A 19148-nucleotide genomic window follows, 5' to 3' on the forward strand; every position below is an offset into this window, starting at 1 on the left:
TTTGCCTGGTAGTTTCCTCACAGTCCATCTTGCTCTATTCTTACTCTTTCCCCGTGGTTTCTTCACCCTTTGGTATTTACGACAGATGCGTTGTTCATATTTCGGTCTGACTGTAAAATTCGTCCCTTGGTCTCTACCTGGTTGGTGCGTTGAGTGACGGTCTCAGTGGAAAGGGCAAGGTTTTGTCTGTTTACCTGTAAATATGACAGTGTTGAGACTAGATTTTCCCCAGAGCTCCATGAAGTGGACTACGTCCCCAAACCGGAGGGAGGGGTGCCCAGTGAACACCACGCACGGCTGGCGGAAATCACTGCTGAAGTCTCCGTGGAGGCTGGGGTAGTGCTTCAACTTGTTGGTCTGAATGAGCTGCAAGATGCACAGAGAAGCACATGAAGAGACATTAGCCTGTGCAGCCGGAGGGAAGAACCACACAGCATGCGAGAGGGAGAAGGAAATTAAAAATACACATGAATCTGGTTAATATTTGCCGAAAACGGAGATTTTCTATCTATAAGGTGACTTTCTGGACAGATGAGACTTTCTGGTACATATTACCATACTCAGGGGATAGTTTTGTTTAGGCTGTTAAGGCCTGATGTAGTCTAAGTCTTCCTTTAGAGCTTCCTGACACCCCGAGCCCTGGCCCTAGAAGTTCCCAGTATGAGTTATTTGAAGTACAAGTAACTTTCCCAAAACATGTGGATCGCCAAGTTCTGTCAACAATAAACATCTCATACAAGAAAAATTATTTACCCACCAAGGACCACCTCTTGAGAAGTTACAGATGTAAAGTAACTACAGCAACTTAAAAAAGACAAAGGCCAAATTGGCTTTCAGAAATTTAGGAGATAGGACATGCTCACGACACAGAGAGCTGTGGTAAGTGGGCCATGCGCAGCCTCAAACTTGTCTTAAAAGTGTATGTTCTGAACCAAAAAAATCTCCCTTCCGGCACAATACCTGGCACTATTCTCCCAAAGTCATGCCCAACCCAAGGCAACACCACAGACCGTTACAGCCACAGATGGCATCTTGTGACATGGCTCAGAAGCTCTTCCTGCTGCCCCAGCCCTGCCCCCATGCCCCCCATTCTGGCAGTGAAAGGCCAGATGGCAAACATTCAGACTTCAGAGGCCCTAAATACCAGCTAGGGTGAAGGGAGTATTGCTCTGAGATATTGTCTGATGGATAATGAAATGGTCTGTAACACAACTTAATCCTGAAGTAAGCCACAATGCATAAGAGGGGAGCCCAGTCAACAACCCCAACTCCATCTGAAGTCATCCCAATACTGATGGGTGGCCGCAATGGGACAATCCCCAAATGGAAGCCAAACTCTCTTCACGTTAAAGATTTAACCTTTAATTCAGAGAGACTGCTTTTACTAGTAGCACTGCAACACTACCCCAGAGATCCTAATCAGGCATCCAAGGTTGGATAGGTTATACATAGCAAAGATGGAGCAAATGCTGAATTCCCACCTTCCTTCCAAGTTGTATGTGAGTAAACTGACATTCTTTTTATAACCGATTTATAGCCAAAATTATTCCTTTTCCCAGTTAAATAAGGGTAAGCGCTGTCTAAAAGACTAAGCCTACTGTATCCATTGCTGTCAAGGAGATGAATGGGATTCTAAGAATAGCAGTGGGACTTGGCACATAACTTAAATCATTTTTTAGTCATTACCTACAGTTCCTGAAGTTCTTTCTTCTGATCAATGCATAGGAACTAAGATAAATTCATCTCTCTCTCTTTTTTTTTTTGGCAACTGGATCTACCTTTCCAGCTGACCTGTTACATTTGACCATCCAGAACTACCTCTGCACTTCTTTAATGTCTAAACCGTACAGGTGACAAAGCCGCAGGGGAGGAATTCTGTAATTTTTTTTTATCAGTACTAAGGGCAGCACTGCACGGGGGCATGGGCATTGGTCACAGTACCCAAAGTCAACTCCATCACGCCCTAGTGTTGGCAAGTGCACTTCAGGAACCCTGGCCATGCCACTATGGTCTTTTCATTTTCATAACTGTAAATGGGACAAAGATCATCTGTGACATATGTGGGTATGAATGTATAGCAACACTCTTAGAAAACAAAGAAAGGCTGATTATTGACAGGAGGGGAGAAAAACAGACTTTCAGTGGGAAAGTCTGCCACAAAATATGTTTTGCCACACTTAATTTTCTGACATTACATATTTCTAGCCTGAATTTCACTGTGGTAAGGGCAGAGCCTACAGATACCTTGGCTCCTATAACAGAGTGTGTGGACTGAAAAAAGAATTTTTCAGAATTTTCCATGTAAGATTCTGGTTCGTTAAAGTCCTCTGGAGTAGGAATAAGTAAGAATAGTACAAGTTGTTAAGTTTAAAATAGCTAGCAGGATGTTCATTGCAATTTTTTCAGAAATCCTCCTTTGTCCTTTTCCAATTACTACCTACCTCCAGGGTAACCACTGTGCTGGCTTCTGATACCACAGATGAGTTTTGTGTGTTTTTGAACTTAAATATAAAGAAAATCACATGGTGTCTACTCTCTTATGTCTGACTTACTTCACTCCGTGTCTGTGAACTTTGTATACATGACTGCGTGTAATGGGAGTTTGTTCATTCTTATTGGGATAAGACAGTAGACTGTGGGAACATGCCACAAAATCCACCAGACTGCTGAGGGCACTTGGGTCTATTTCTGAACTACTCCTAAGAGAGCTCTCAAGACTTCTGTGCATCTTTTGGTGACACACCTACGTATTTCTGTTTGGTTTATACATTAGGAATGAAACTGCTGAGGCAGAGAGTACATTATGTGTTCAGCTTTAGCAGATAACTGCCAGTTTCCTAAAGTGGTTATACCAATTTAAACAACCTTTTAAAAAACATAACAAAAAACTGGGCGTAACTCTTTTGTCAGACAGTTAAGAGAATGGTTAAGTGTATTATAGAATGCCCATATGATGCGCTCCGGGATACGAGGCAGCAATAATTATGACGTGAGGCACACAGAAAATGTCCATGATACACTATTTGGTGAAAAACATAATGAAAACAAAACTGGGTACAAACTTATATAAAAACACTCATCTGTTCTGTGAGAAAGGTATAATTTTTCCATTTTTAGGAAACTGAGGTATAACTGACATATAATGTTGTATTAGTTTCAGCTGTACAGCATTTGATCTATCGTGAAAAAATCACCACAGTAAGCCTAGTTAAAGTCCATCACCATGTGTGGTTACAAACTTTTTTTCTTGTGATGAGACCTTCTAATATCTGCTCCCTTAGCAACATTTAGACACGACCACAGTACTGCTCGCTGCAGTCACACTATATGCTACATCCTATGGCTTATAAGTGGAAGTTTGTTCCTTCTGACCCTTTATTTTCCAAAAACTTAAAATGTTATTATTTTCATCATTAAAGCATCACATCTACAATCAACATAACTAACTGGAAAGAAGACTGACAATAAATAAATCTGTCATTATGTAAAAAGGTTAACAGTAGATGTTAGATCAAATTCCTCACCCGGACAAAAGAACAGAGGTAAGTTATGAACTGCAGACACATACTGGTACTATAATGTGTTAATGAGAAGAGAAAGTAGCGAATCTTGAGTTAGAGTACTTCTCTGTCGTCTTAAATAGGAAACAAAGGGCTATAAGAGTTTCTGTTAAGGATTTTTAAATTTTTATTTTGAGATATATATAAAAAGAGGGAGACAGAGCGGGAGAGAGGGAGAGAGAGAATCTTAAGCACGCTTCATGCCCAGCATGGAACCCAAAGAGAGGTCTCATGACCCTGAGATCATGACCTGAGCTGAAATTAAGAGTCAGACACTTAATTAATTGACTGAGCCAGCCAGGTGCCCCAGAATTTTTAAAAACCTCTTGACCTCCTATCTCCATCTTGAACTATTTATCTACAGTTTTTCTTGCGCTGACCCAATAATGCAATTTCTTACCTCTGCATGAGGAAAAGGTGGTTCCGGGAGATACACCTTAGTCTGTTTGTTGTGACAAAGCCTTTTAAAGAGGAAAAGCAAAAGAGCCTGTTAGGTAGGGCGCCCAGGGCATCTGTTGCCACCTAGTGGTAGCAGTGCAAACACTAAATACTAAAGGTTATTTAAAATCTTCCTGCTTGCCAATCTCACTGTGACTAAAAGTCAGCATTTACAGAGTATTCAGAACATAAATGTCTTGTGTGCATTTTTAAAATTTTTAAAAAAGATTTAATTTATTTATTTAACAGACAGAGATCACAAGTAGGCAGAGAGGCAGGCAGAGAGAGAGAGGAGGAAGCAGGGTCCCTGCTGAACAGAGAGCCCGATGCAGAGCCCGATGCAGGATCCTAGGACCCTGGGATCATGACCTGAGCTGAAGGCAGAGGCTTTAACCTACTGATCCACTCAGGTGCCCCTTGTGTGCATTTTTTAACTGTTAAAATTCCTTAACACATTTTTGCTTTAAAAAGTAAGCTTGTCATTTTGGAATAGTTTTAGATTTACACAGAAAAGTTGCAAAGACAGTCCAGACTTCCCTTGTGCCCTATATATAGTGTTCCCTTCATGTTAACATCTTACATAACCACGATCCAACTGGGGAATGAAGAAATTAATATTAGTGTATTACAACCAACTACATTCCAATTTTGTCTGGATTTTACCAGTTTTCCCACTAATGTCCTTTTCCCGTTCCAGGATCCAATTCCAAGATTCCTATTCCATTTGTTGTGATCGCTTTTGAGGACAAAGTGACAGACTTTTTTTTTCAGACATACAACTTGCCGTTTTGCACACCCACTAAGCAGCACTGGTAACTCAAACTGGAGAGCAATGCAGTATCCCAGCTCTGAAGACACTGTGAATGTTTTAGGTACTATGCTCTTTCTCGGCCAGATCTGACATTTAAAATATGGAAATGTCTGAAAAAAGCAACTGTGGCAAAAATTAACAACTGATAACTTAAGAGCCATGGGTGTTTTGGCATTTTTAAATGTTACAAAAAAATATATGTAGTGATGTATGTTTGTTAGTGTCCATTTGTGAGAATCCTACTAAAACAGTAGTATTAAAGTATTTCAACAGTTCTAACAGATACGACTTTTAGGGAATAGTTTAGGACTTCAAGGTTTGGGTTTTATATTAACTTCATTAGTACAATTTATTATTTAATTTTTCCTACATTTCCCTTTCTTTAATGTCGATTAAAAAATCACTTTATATCTTTTTTGGAGGAAGATACTTGTGGAGGGTTACTTTATATTATATAGTTCTAAGCAGGAAGATAAAACTCTTAAACTCAGGAAGAGAGACAATTATAAGATCTTCATTTAAGGTTTCTTAGATTGTTGCAATGGATATTATGCTGCATTAGTTAGCATCAATATAGAAAACCAAAGTATTTCTGTCAAAAACAAAAAAGAAATGAATCAAAAACAGAAAACGAAATGCCTTGTGGTATTCTGGACTAGATCCTGGGACAGAAAACAGACATTAGTGGAAAAACTGGTACAATCTGAATCAAGACTAGAGTTCACCTAATAATAATATGCTAATGTCCACTTCTTAGTTTTTTTTTTTTTAAAGATTTTATTTATTTATTTGACAGACAGAGATCACAAGTAGGCAGAGAGGCAGGCAGAGAGAGAGGAGGAAGCAGGCTCCTCGCCAGGCAGAGAGCCTGATGTGGGGCTTGATCCCAGGACCCTGGGATCATGACCTGAGCCGAAGGCAGAGGCTTTAACTCACTAAGCCACCCAGGTGCCCCCACTTCTTAGTTTTGGCATGTGTAAATGGCTCCATAAGATGTTAACATTAGCAGAAGCTAAATAGAAGGTATACAGGAGTTCTCTGCACTCTCTCTGCAACTTTTCTGTAACCCCAAAATATTCCAAAGTCATAACTTTATTATTTAAAAAACAAAGACCTTAAAATCCAAAGTGCCAAGATGGGGAAAAAAATATCTGCAGAAATATAACAAAAGAGTAGAGTTTAGATAAACTGGTAAGAGAAGTATAACACCTCTAAATATGTAAAAAAAGGGACAATTTACAGAAGCCAAAAAACTTTCTGGAAAGCAATTTAGATCTGTATAACGAACATTAAAACATATTTATCATCTTTGTTCCAGTAATTTCACATTTAGTAACTGACTTAAGCAGAAGATGCAGTCATTTATACATAAAAATGATATTAATTGAAGATTTATTACTAAAAGGAAAAAACTGGGCAAAGCCTGTCTGTCCAATAAGACAACAGTTAAGAAAATTATACAATATACAAATAAGGTACAGATGATATAATAATGCAGTCATGTAAAAACTATGTTCTTGAACATTTTAGTTTTTATTTTATTTATTTTTAAGATTTTAATTTTTTTATTTGACAGAGATCACAAGGAGGTGGAGAGGCAGGCAGAGAGAGAGAGAGAGAGAGAGGAGGAAGCAGGCTCCCCACTGAGCAGAGAGCCCGATGTGGGGCTTGATCCCAGGACCCTGGGATCATGACCTGAGCTGAAGGCAGAGGCTTAACCCACTGAGCCACCCAGGTGCCCCTCGAACATTTTATAATGCTCAAATATCATATTGAAATTTTTAAAAGCAGGATCCAAAATTAAATAATCAGCATGACGCCCGTACAGAAAGAAAAAAAAAAATCCATCAAACTGCCAACAGTAATATTGCTTCTGGAGTGGGCTTATGGGTTCAGTTTTTTTCCTCTGTAACCCATATTGTTTTCTATAGTAAATGTATTTACACATGTATTAGAAATGAACAAATAAAAAGAACCAGAAACACAAAATGACCTATATTATCATGGTCCTGCCTTCTCTCCCATTAGATATTCTGACAAGAACAGCACGCAGTGGGGGAGGGGAAGCCTAGGGGAGCACACCAGCCCCTGGGCCTCGCAGGGCTGGCCCTGGAGTTTTTTATTAAAGATCTGGATGAGGAAATTCAGTATATGCTGACTAACTGCACAAGTGATACTTAGGGTGGACTGCTAATTATTCAAGATTAACTTCCTATGTTGGGGGAGAAAAGGATAAAATTCCATAGGTACCAATAAAAATGACAGTCCTAAGGACAAACATGAATAACACACACAGGGAATAGAGAAGCTTGTCTGAATTGAGTGAAAGAAAAAAGGACCCTGACTACAACTAAAAGGGGAGGGGAAAAAATGCCCTTTTAAAAGGTGGAGGGGGGGAGGCAGTACATGGAACAAGTTATGACAGAATGACATACAAATTCCTTTTTCATGAGGAACTCAGTAGAATACTGTGTCTATTAGGCTCCCACACAACAATGGATTAAATACACCGGAGTATGTGTCATACCCCCATCTAGAAACTCCACTCTAAGGTACTGTTCGGTCGACTGTAAAAGTTAATGTATTTTCCCCATCCCTCCTTTTTTTTGGCCAGGCGAGTTAGATTCAGACGTGCATCTAAATAATTCAAATAGGGTTCACTGATTTCATCCTGTACAATAATTTACCCACCTTAGGACTAAATCAAATAATTTCCTATTGTAATAAAACTTAATTTTGTCAAATATCATGCTATTGAAATGAAAAAAAAATCCAGCCTTTCTTATAAGATTTGGTGTTGTAAATTCCAGACAACATGAGCTTGGGCTTTTTTTGAGCTTCTAGAATGTGTCACTTCACTTTGTAACAGGCAGAGGGTAGTGTGTGAGAAGATAAATGCATAATATTTTTGTCACTGATTTTGAAAGAGCTGGCTGAGTTTAATCTTTGTCTTTCATCCTTCTCTCCTTGATAACTATTCTTCTACATCCTAGCAATATAACAGACTTGGCTTTCATTAATACAATTTTCACATTTCAGACATAGAAAGATAACAAAACGAAAGTCTCATAATAATGTGAGGAAAAAAACCTATTTCTATTCTTTTTCTAATTAAAAAAACTTTTTACATTTTCATTCTTATTATTCTTGTACTGAGTCATGGAGAAGAACACAGACATACCATTCAGCAAAAATCTGAGAAAACTCAAGTGAACTGTTGGCCACAGGGGAGATGAAGTAGAAAGGGATATTGGAGAGGCCGGCTGAGTCAATGTACTGATACAGACATTCCAGGAGGTCATAGATCACGCCAGAAGGGTAGCAGGGCACCAGCACGTTTCCTCCATTCCGGACTGTCAGTGCTAGAAAAGTTGAAGCCAGAGAGAAAACAAGGGCATTAGAAGAATAGTTTTATAAAGGTAGAAGGAAACTTTAAAAATGATATTTGGATTTCTTTCATTTTCCTACTTCTGTTCATAGAATTCATTTCCCATGGATAATGATCTGCTTCTTTTGAGAAACAGCAAGGGGGTGGGAGCATACGGAGGCTAACCATCAGCTGGGTTTTTACTGGATATCTCAGTCCCTGGGAACAGGATGTGTAGTGAAGGGTTTGGGTTTTAAAGGTTACCAATGGCAGCCAAGCTTCAGGAGAGACCCTCCAAGCTCCTTCTCTTTTTAGCTCCTGCTCAAAACTTTGCCGGATTTGTCTCTGTTCAGTCTGACCAACTCTGAATGACCTATAAGGAAATAGGCCAAGTTTTTCCGTTTGACTCATCTTAGTGGCATTTTCTTTCATTAATGTGTTATCTGTAAGAAAATCCTTCATACTTTAAATACTTAAAACAAGTTATCCAATAGGGGAATTGCAACTTATGGGAATAATCATATTAGAAGTTATACCTGGCTAAAAAAGAAAAAAAATCAAAGTTCTAAGTTTGTTTTTTGTTTGGTTTCCAAAACAAACTGGTATATTGGATCCTCCTCCGTTCCCATGTTTGACACACACACTCTCCCAAGTCAACCCCGAGCACTGGTTGACTTGCCACTACGAGAGTATGGTAGCGTGGAGAGAGAAAGTGGTCAGGGCTCCAGAGGCCTGGCTCTACTCCTGCCTTTGTCATAAGCCACTGATACCTGGTTGGGCCTATTTCCTGACTGGTTATGAGAGGACTGAACTAGACCAGAGGTCTTTAAGCTTTAGTACATGAATATTGCCAGGGAACATGTTGAAAATGCAGCTTTTCTTCTGAGTCTTTCCTCTCCCCAGAGAATCTGATCTAGAATCTAGAATTACTAGATCTGTGGCAGGGCCTCCAAACGGCACCTTTAATTAGTGGCCTCACTGATCTTGAGGCAAGTAGTTAGTGTGGGCTTTGAAAAACAGTAGACTAGCTTAAGGTTCCTTTCAGATCTAAAGTTCTTTGAGTCTAGGATTCCAGATTATAAACAAACAAACATACAGATCAAAGATGCTATTGGAGACAAGTCCAATAATTTTTTCAAGGAAAAATAAATTGTGTCTGGTTTACTATCAGCAAACAACAACAAACTATGATGACTGGCATGGGCAAGTGAAATGTCAAAGGATACTGCCTTTCACGTAAATGTAAGATGATGACCATTTCTTTTCCCCAGAGCAGAGGTGACAGCACTTACAGTTGCTAGGGGTGGTCAGTCTGAGCTCAGTAACCCCTCTTTGGTAACTGTCATGGACTGAAGGTCTGTGTCCCCCTAAAATTCATATAGTGAAGCCATAACTCCCAATGTGATGGTACCGGGGGGTGGGTGCTTTGAGAGGTAACTGGGTTTAGATGAGGCCATGAGGGGACAGGTTCTAAAGATGGGACTGTTTCCCTTAGAAGAACAGGAAGCGACACGAGACTTGCTTTCCTCTGCCAACTGAGTTCTTATAGGCATCTACAAGCCAGGAGGACGGCCCTCACCAGAGCCTGAACATGCTGGCAACCTGATCTCAGACTTCCAGCCTCTAGAACTATGAGAAATAAATGTTGTTCAAGGCACCCAGTCTATGGTGTTTTGTTACAGCAGCCCAAGCTAAGACAGTAAGCAACCTATACTTTTCTATAAAGAAAGGCAGGATTTTTAGATTTTACTAACAATTATATCCAAAGAAACAAGTATTTCTTCTAGGTAGCAAATACCCCACAGGTCTCTCTCCCAAATTCAGTCTTCTCTCAAAGAAAAAAATAAGACCAACCAAATATTGGTGGAAAAAAATGATCTTTTCAGTTGCTCGCTATTATGAATGCAAAGCATTTACCGTCTTTTCTGTGCTATTATTTGCAAAGCAAAGATGCAATTCTTCCCTTTTTTGACAGCTGCTACCTTGTATGAATGCCAGTCCTGCCCCCAAATCCCACCACAAAGCAAGAAGAATAAATAAGAATTTTCAACGTAAGTCAAGTGGGAGAACGTTGAGTATTTGTTGCATAAAGCACTTGAACTGACTCTTAGGACAGTCATTCTGACATTCTTCAGATTTATGTTGCTTAAGAATTGCTTCTGCTGACAACAGCAAGCTTTTTTTTTTTTTTAAGATTTTATTTATTGATTTGACAGAGAGAGATCACAAGTAGACAGAGAGGCAGGCAGAGAGAGAGAGAGAGAGAGAAACAGGCTCCCTGCTGAGCAGAGAGCCCGATGCAGGACTCGATCCCAGGACCCTGAGATCATGACCTGAAGGCAGTGGCTTAACCCACTGAGCCACCCAGGCGTCCCAACAGCAAGCTTTGAAGGACAGGCAAGACAGGTGAAGCAGATGGGGAGAAAAGCTTTGAATGGGGTTGGGGGGGCATTGGTGGGTGTGACTGTGAAGGGAAGGACCACATACTACTGAAGCAAGGTATCAAAAAAGTAAACCTAGAACACCTCATCCCATTCATGGTGCGAGCTGGCCACGTACCCAGATTGCTGCAGAACTCTCCCACCATGCCATCCGGGTTCGCGGTGGGGATCTGGGTCAGGCCTGTCAGAATGAGAACGTCGCTGTTTTTGAGAGAAGCTTGATCCATGGGCTGAAAAAACAGAGAGAACTCTGCTTAGTAATTCAAAAAGAAATGGCAAGTATAAGTAGTAAAGGGAAAAGAGAATATAGTCCTTGCTCTATGATCAAATCATTGTCATGTCCTTTTACTTCCTCTAATGAAGTCTGTTCAGTGAACAGCAGTTGCCCAGTGGGGATGAGGACAGACCACGGAGGGACGAGGGAACTTTACAAAAGGATAAAAGAGTTCCATGTCTCGACTGGTGTGATGATCACATAATGTGAAAATTTACAGAACTGTATGTTTAAGATCTTTGGGTTTTACCACACATAAATTTTACCTCAACTAACTTAAAAAAACAAAACAGAACAAAAAACAAAAAACAACTGGGTGGCTCAGTTGGTTAAACGTCTGCCTTCGGCTCGGGTCATGATTCCAGAGTCCCAGGATAGAGCCCTCCTCAGCGGGAAGTCTGCTTCTCCCTCTGCCCCTCACCCTGCTCTCATGCTCTCTCACTCTCTCTTCAATAAATTAAATCTTAAAAAAGGAAAAAAAAAAAAAAGGCTTCCCATCTCAAATTTCTAGAATGCTTTGTTCTTTTCAAACTGCTATCTCACACATTATCAGTGGTGGGTCTCCAACTTGACTGTGTGCTAGAATCACCTGGAGGGTCTGCCGAAACATGGATTGCTGGGTGCCAAGCCCAGAGTTTCTGACTCAGGTTTGAGGTGGGCCTACTAATTTGCATTTCTAATGAGCTCCCAAGAGACGCTCCTGGTGCTAGTCTAGGGATTGTGCTTTGAGAACCACTGCACCGTATAATCTGATTCTCAACACAACTCTGCAAAATGAAAACAAGTGTAAAAACTTGAAATAAACACACGAAGTAAGTTTACATTATGACAATGCAAGCTGGGACTCAGAGAGCCAAGGCGATTTTCCCAAGTCTCCATGGCAGAGGAGCCAGGAAGAACACTGAATTAGGAACTAGAAATATAAAGGCTCACTCCCATCCTCTAGTAAAGCCATGGGACCTCAGCTACGGCTCTGAGCTGGGCATATAGATCACACATGGGCATATTTGTTGACCCATCTTCCTTCCCTGATTTCTGAGAGTCTCAAGAACTAATATACACAGTCTTCTTGTAAACTGTGAAGTCCCACGGGGCACTATTATGTGATACTTAGGATGTCATATTTTTATTTTTACTTGGCACAATTTGAATTTAATTTTGATGGTCTCCAAAGCACTTAAAAAAAAAAAACAAAAACCACTAACTATCTTTTCCAAGGAAATCAGGATTCAAACTGAAACAAAAATGCAGACCCGTGGATTGAGATGCGGGAGCTATTTTGTAACCCATCTTCTCCTCATTGTCATTTCACATACTCACTGGAATGTAAGAAGAAAAAAGCCAGAAACCCAGTTTAGTAAGAAGCCTCATACCTCCTTTCTCTGTTCCACCCAGATTTTCAAATAAAGAAAACTCCAAACGGTAGCACAGCAAAGACCCATCACCTGCAATGTTACCTGAACATACGTGCCTTTTGATGTACGTTCTTTTAGCACTTTATATAAACCCGGATATAGGGGCTCATTATTTTTAAATAACAGGATTATAGTTATATAAGTTGTCTTATAACCTGAGAAACATTTCTTTAATATGAAGGCTGAAAAGTATGGTTGTGACAGCGATACGGAATAGATTCTAATTCCTACTTGCATGGATGTACTATACTAATGCATACAAGAGCTTTTCCACTGCTTGGGCAGAACTGATCTATCTGCAGTTCTCTAAAAAACATATATACATTCACTCTTTCCGGAGAAGGAAGAAATACAGGACAGTAGTTTATAGTAGATGTGCAGTGAGCCTGGAGAAGTGTACATACGTCAAACAGAAGGAACCGGAATAGTGACAAAAGGGATCAAACTTTGTTAGACGGCCTATTTAGAAAAGACAATCATTTTGTAAGAACCTTATTAGAACAAGCCAACAATGATCCACAGGGCTGAGGGTAAATTCAGAGGGTCTAGGAACTCCCTAAATAGTATATACAATCTTTGTGTGCCTATGAACACTTTCTCACACATTTGATTGGGTTGTCATATGGGGCTGAAATGAAAACATATAATGGAGAACAAATGTGCCCCTGAAAACATTACCTCTGAACCTCAGCCATCAATGCTGCCTTCCTTTGAAAATTAAATGCCCATAGTAAAAGCCAAAAGCAGTACTACAATATGAATACTATGGAGTTGGAAATTATGAGAACTAGTTCATGATCAGGTCAGACTATGTGTTTGTTATTTTAGCCCTATACTTGGGACACCCTTGTTGTTGATTCCCAAGGCTACTATAAAGAATCAGCTTTAAAAGCTTTTTAGAGACACTCTCAAAATCAAGCTGACACCGCCAACATCTCCACTTCACTACCAAAGGGCAAATGTACATACTATTGGTGTCAACGGCAACTCACTGAGTGCTTTGAGTGGGAACATTTTGTTCCAACACACACAACAGAAAATTCCACTGTGTCCAAGATTCAAATAAAAATACCTACAAAATTGACAGTCACAACCAAGCTTGCAGAATAAAATTTTGAAAAGCCCTAGGCCCAAGAAGGCTGTGGTCACTGTGTCCTCTGCTGGTGAATTTACATTGGACACTTTGCACAGAGTATGAGAGAAAGGAGACTCAGGCTCTAGGTCCTTGAAAGAAGTTTATAATCCAGTTGAAGAAAAAAAAATGTACCGTCAAAAAAGAGGATTTTGGGGGCGCCTAGGTAGTGCAGTTGGTTGAGCGTCTGACTCTTGGCTTTGGCTCAGGTCCAACCTTAGGGTCGTGTGATTGAACTCTATGTCAAGCTCCACACTCAGCATGGCGTCTGCTTGGTTCTCTCTCTTCCCTCTGAACACCCCCGCCAGTTCTTTCGCTCTCTCAAATGAATAAATCTTTCTTTTTTTTTAAGGAGGATTATTCAAAAAGCCATAGAAAACCTAATGTGAATTTCAAGAATTTACACTGCATCCATGAAGGCCAAGAGGAATGCAGAGTAGAGGGCCCCACCAGACCAGGTGGGACCACTTATACAAGGCTTTCTGGCACATAAAGTTTTGCTTCCGGTTTTCTTTCTTTCTTTGGCTAAGGAACTTAAGTCTCAATTTAAGACAGCCTTTGGAATGCCTGCATGACAACCCTTCTTTCCCACAGCAAGATGTCCCTTCTACATATGCCCCTGTGGCCTCTAAGACTTTCTCTACCGGCACTAATCAAACAGCATCGTGACTGCCTATTTACTTGTCTGTGTCCCCAACAGGCCTATGGAGCTCTCTGAGGGCAAGGATTTGGCATCCCTAATTTCTAGCAAAATGCCTGGCACACAAAAAATAGTAAACAAATATTTGCTGAATAAATGAATGCACAAAAAACATGGTCTGGTAGGAAATGTGAGAGCATTTTATAATGGGAAATAGTTCACTAGAAGTCAGCAAGGTGAGAATCAGCAAGTTGACTTGGGCAGGAGGGCTGGAGACCGGCTGGGCAGAAGGCAGAGAAAGATAACCTGTAGGTGTCAAGTGAATTTATTTGGCTGGAATGGAAAGTTTACTTTGGGGCTGAGAAAGAGATTAGTAAAAATGAGGGAAAGTGTAACTAGTAAAGAACCAAAAAGGTCAGAAACATGAAAACTGACAGAGTGGGTAGGAATAAATCAACAGTCTGAAGCAGAAGAGTGACCTTTTGGCAACAATAATTATAGGTGACAGCTGAGGAGGGGTTAAGACGAAAAAGAGGGACGATACTCAGAAGTCCTCTATAGCAGCCTGGACATAAAGGGGGAAAAACTATAATTTTATAGAACTTGAGGAGACAGAAGGGGCAGATCCAGCAACATCACAGAAAACCGTTAATAGGTGGGAATGGACCAGATATACTGGACAATGAACAAAGTGAGACCTTGTCAGAAATGCAGACAAAGGGAAATCTGGACACAACGATTTAAAAGAATAAGGAGGCAATAATAAGTCTAGTGTTGGACTGCTGCAAATATTTGGGGGATAACAAAATGGATTATGAGAATAAAAGATAAAACAAAGGTACATGATAGATATGGAGATTTGCTAGGTACCTTTATCAAAGTATTTAACAAAAAATGCCAGTTTGCTGGAGTGAGGAAAGTAGAGTGTGTCTAGGACCATGGCTGTGGGACCCCTTAAGGTAGTAAATGGGGATGGAAGCAAGTAAATAACAAGCACTCAAGGCAGTGCAGAGCTTCCCTGCCTGTAAAAATTGGCGGTTCGGGAAAGACAGCTTTTTGGTGCTTACACCATATAATATGACAAAAGATCAAGCAGAGTAAGAAAACAGCAAGACTGCCTCAGAAGCCTAGATGAAAAAGAATTTTAGCAAGCGAATGATGAACAGTGTCAAATGCAGCTGTGAAATGCTGGGGAAAACGGAAAAGAGTAAATTTGGCTGGAGGCTGATTGCTGTTGGGCCATAGAAGTGAAACAGATCTAGGAGGTAAAAGAGGGAGAAAGCCAGGTGCACAAGACTGAGTTGAGCAAGATGACAGGAGAAATCTCATCATGGGTAAGAAAGAATCTGGTGGTGAAGCAAGGAGAGAGTCCACTGAAAGCCTTTTTCCATATTAAAACTCTTCAAGTTTACTTAAAGGCAGAAAAGGAGGAATGAGTGAATGACCCAACGACCTACACTTCTTTGATGACAGAAAGGAAGACCTAAACTTGAGATCATGAAGGACATCATCTCCAGCTTTCTAAGACCAAATCAAAGCCCGCTCTCCTATGACGTCTCGCTAATCCCCCCAGGAAGGGGGAGAATCCCATGGCTCTTCCCAGTGGATTCCTAATCTGACAGGACTAACCACCTGCACCCTGAAGAAAAAAAAGTCTTGCAGGTCCCCATCTTATTCCCCTAGTGTAACATCTGTAAATGTAAAACCTACCCATCTTTGTTCCCCTTCCAGCTTAGCATATTCCACTGCCCAAAGTACGGTTTTAAGAGATGCCATGGACTGAGTGATGGAAGGAGTGATTGAACAAATAAGTCAGTAGCATACGTTATTTCTGAGAGAAGGAAACGGGGTTGGCCGTTGAACAACACGGGGTGGGGAAACCCGCCTGTTAACTTCTGACCAGCGGTGCAAGGGAAGCTTCAAGCAGCTGTGTTAAAGTCAGGGTTCTGTGGAAGCAGGAAAATGTCTTTCTTTTGACACTACATCCCCAGCTCTGCCTTGTGCTTAAGGCTGACCATGTGGCTTTAATTCCACAGTTCCCTATCGGAGAAAGACAAACACTCCCAGAAACGTCGCAAGGACTAAACCTGATTGTGAGAGCCCTGTAAGGCCAGGCCTGGAGGGAGAAGCAGCGGCCTACAGATATCTCCCAGGGGTATCTAGAAGGAAATTAATTTTACATCAGAAGATGAAGGAATGGCTGAAAATGCTGAACATGTACATCCACATGAAGATCTGGAACAAGTCACATATTTATTACAACAAAATAAAATACATTAAGGAACCCAAAACCAAACGGTAGAGCAGCCAGATCAAAGCTCTGCGTAAATAACAACAAAACACTTGGGGAGTTCAGAGGGAAGAGAGAGAATATGAAAAACAAAACAGGGGCGCCTGGGTGGCTCAGTGGTTAAGGCCTCTGCCTTCGGCTCAGGTCATGATCCCAGAGTCCTGGGGTCGAGCCCCGCATCGGGCTCTCTGCTCAGCGCAGAGCCTGCTTCTCTCTCTCTCTCTGCCTGCTTCTCTGCCTACTTGTGTTCTCTGTCTGTCAAATAAATAAATAAAATCTTAAAAAAAAAAAAAAAAAAAGAAAAACAAAACAGTGCAAAACAAACAAGCCTACCCAAGAAACTGCCTCAGCTCTAGAAACCTGATTCAAGGAGTCCAAATTTGAGATAATTTCTTTAGATTAAGAGAATATACATTTATTACTGCCCAAGTCTTTAAGACCTCAGGAAAATAAATCAACTGCTCATCCTGAACTCCCAAGGGAGAAGGATGAGGAAGGAGAGGCACAGTGAATGCTGGAAGTGTGTGCCTCAAAGGAGACTTTCACAGGCCAGCTACCAACCTTCTCCAGCGCTGACAACAAGAAGGGATTCCCATTGTGAACATCATAGGCTTCAGGGAATTGACTGAGTAGAAATTACCAATTAATTTTTTTAAAGATTTGAATTATTTATTTGAGAGAGAGTACAAGGTAGGGAGGCAGAAGGAGAAGGAGAAACAGACTCCCCTCCGAGCAGGGAGCCCAACATGGGGCTCAATTCCATGACCTGGGCTGAAGGCAGATGCTTAACTGACTGAGTAACCCAGTCGTCCCACCAGTTAATAAATTAATTAATTTTTAAAAAGGATTTTACTTATTTATTTGACAGAGAGCGAGAGAGGGAACACAAGCAGGGGGACAGGGAAAAGCAGGCTTCCCGCTGAGCAGGGAGCCTGATGTGGGGCTTAATTCCAGGACCCAGAGGTCATGATCTGAGCTGAAGGCAGACACTTAACCCACTGAGCCACCCATGCCCCATCCCCACCAATTAATTTTTTAAATTAATTTTATTTCTTAAAAAAAATTATTTCCAAGTTCTAACTCAAAAGAGATTCTCAGTCTGATACATAACAACCTGGTACGTAACAATGGGCTTCTGAGGGCTCTATAAATGTACAGTTGCCAAAGAAATGCAAAACATTGTGTAGGTGTGCATATATATATATAGTATATTATAGTCATTCTTTTTTCTTTTTTTTAAATTTTATTTAGTTTAGAGAGAAAGCATGTGAGCAGGGGGAGAAGCAAAGGGAGAATGAATCTTAAGCAGACTCAGCACTGAGTGTGGAGCCTGACGTAGGACCCAATTTCATGACCCTGGGGATCATGACCTAAGCTGAAACCAAGGGTCAAAGGCTTAACTAACAGCCTCCCCAGGTGACCCTATTTTAATCATTCTTGTCAGATTTTCACCACCAGGCTTTTGGGTCCCTGGCCCACAAAATGTTAAGAACCACTGCCCTAAGGCATAAGTTCCCATCCACAGTCCTTACTTTCCCAAGCCATCTCTCTTCTCATTGTCCCTCACACCTACCACCCACCTTGCAAAAGAGAGAACTACTTGTCTTGGCCTCAAGGCTAAAAAGGTCAAATGGGAAGGAAACAGTGTGGTGACTGGAAGACCTTGGTCTCCTCAGTTTGTTGCCAGTCCCAAGAGTGTGGGGGAGTCCTCAAGGCCAGGACGGCTGAAGCAGTGGGACAGAAAACTTTCTGGGTCTCTTTTAACAGTCAGAAGAAGGATGGGAAAAAAAGAAAAACAATAAAAAAACCAAACTCAAATCTATTATCAATAGTAACAACAACAACAACAACAACAAAATGTCTACCACACAATATAATTTCTAGTATTTCAAATCTCAGCCTTAAATAGAAATCCAAGTCCTGTTCTAGATTAGTTTCTAAAACTAACCCAAAATCCTGTAGCTCCCCATGTCCAGGTATATGTAGTTTTGTTCTATTATGCCGGTGATTTTTACATCTAAACTCAAGTCCTACTCCTGAACTGAGGCAGCATAGCTAGGAAGCTATTGAAATAATGTGTACCACATTGCTTTTTCAAACCATCATAATAGAAAAGTTGGTGTGCAAATATAAGTTCACAATCCACAAGCAAATCCATTAATTTGACTCTTAAGGCCAGGAAGGCTTGGTCTCTAATATTAACCAAAAGCGTGCACTAGTTACTGCTAACACATTTATGGGATCTACCCACAGCCACCATCTGTTTTGTTCTATTAGTTACCGTCTTTAAACTGTGTCTTGTGCCTTCTTTTTGGGCAGAATGCACATCTATTTGGAGTAGGCATTTTTCAGGAAAAAAAAATTTTTTTAACTTAAAATAACTTAAATGTCTAACTGTGAGAAAACAGATACCTTCTTGAATATCCGTATGATGGAATACGATGCAGATATCAAACATATATGGAATACTAATGAACTGAGGAGTGCTCATTACATAGTTAATGGAAAAAAGCAGAAAACCAGGCTGCAAAGAGTTCTCTCTTGATGGTAGGATTATCACAATTTTTATTGCTTTCTCTGAGATTTTTGTACTTTCCATAACTACTACAATAAATACAAATTAATCTTCTAATCATAAATATAAGGAATAATATTTTAAAACAAAACAACAATTCCACTAGAGTTCCCAACAAGACAGAGTCAACACAAGCTGCTGGCTCTCTTCTAGAATCTAAGCTGAGAGAAAGCAAAGAAATAAGGGCATCTGACAATTTTGAGAA

General features: G+C 40.5%; 1 protein-coding gene across 4 annotated transcripts in view; it reads right to left on the reverse strand.

Annotated features, from left to right (window-relative positions):
- The window catches only part of INTS9 (integrator complex subunit 9), a 105425-nt gene that overhangs the window by 10609 nt on the left and 75668 nt on the right, over positions 1-19148 (reverse strand). For all 4 annotated transcript variants that reach the window (XM_032855707.1, XM_032855709.1, XM_032855710.1 and 1 more), the window contains 4 exons: positions 10736-10847; positions 7991-8171; positions 3961-4021; positions 195-366 (listed from right to left, as the gene is read on the reverse strand). In XM_032855707.1, coding sequence (XP_032711598.1) covers positions 195-366; positions 3961-4021; positions 7991-8171; positions 10736-10847 — 526 coding nt within the window. The remainder of the gene's footprint in view (positions 1-194; positions 367-3960; positions 4022-7990; positions 8172-10735; positions 10848-19148) is intronic.

This window comes from Lontra canadensis, unplaced genomic scaffold (assembly GCF_010015895.1).
Source record: "Lontra canadensis isolate GAN:19392208 unplaced genomic scaffold, GSC_riverotter_1.0 scaffold10, whole genome shotgun sequence".
Taxonomy (NCBI): domain Eukaryota; kingdom Metazoa; phylum Chordata; class Mammalia; order Carnivora; family Mustelidae; genus Lontra; species Lontra canadensis.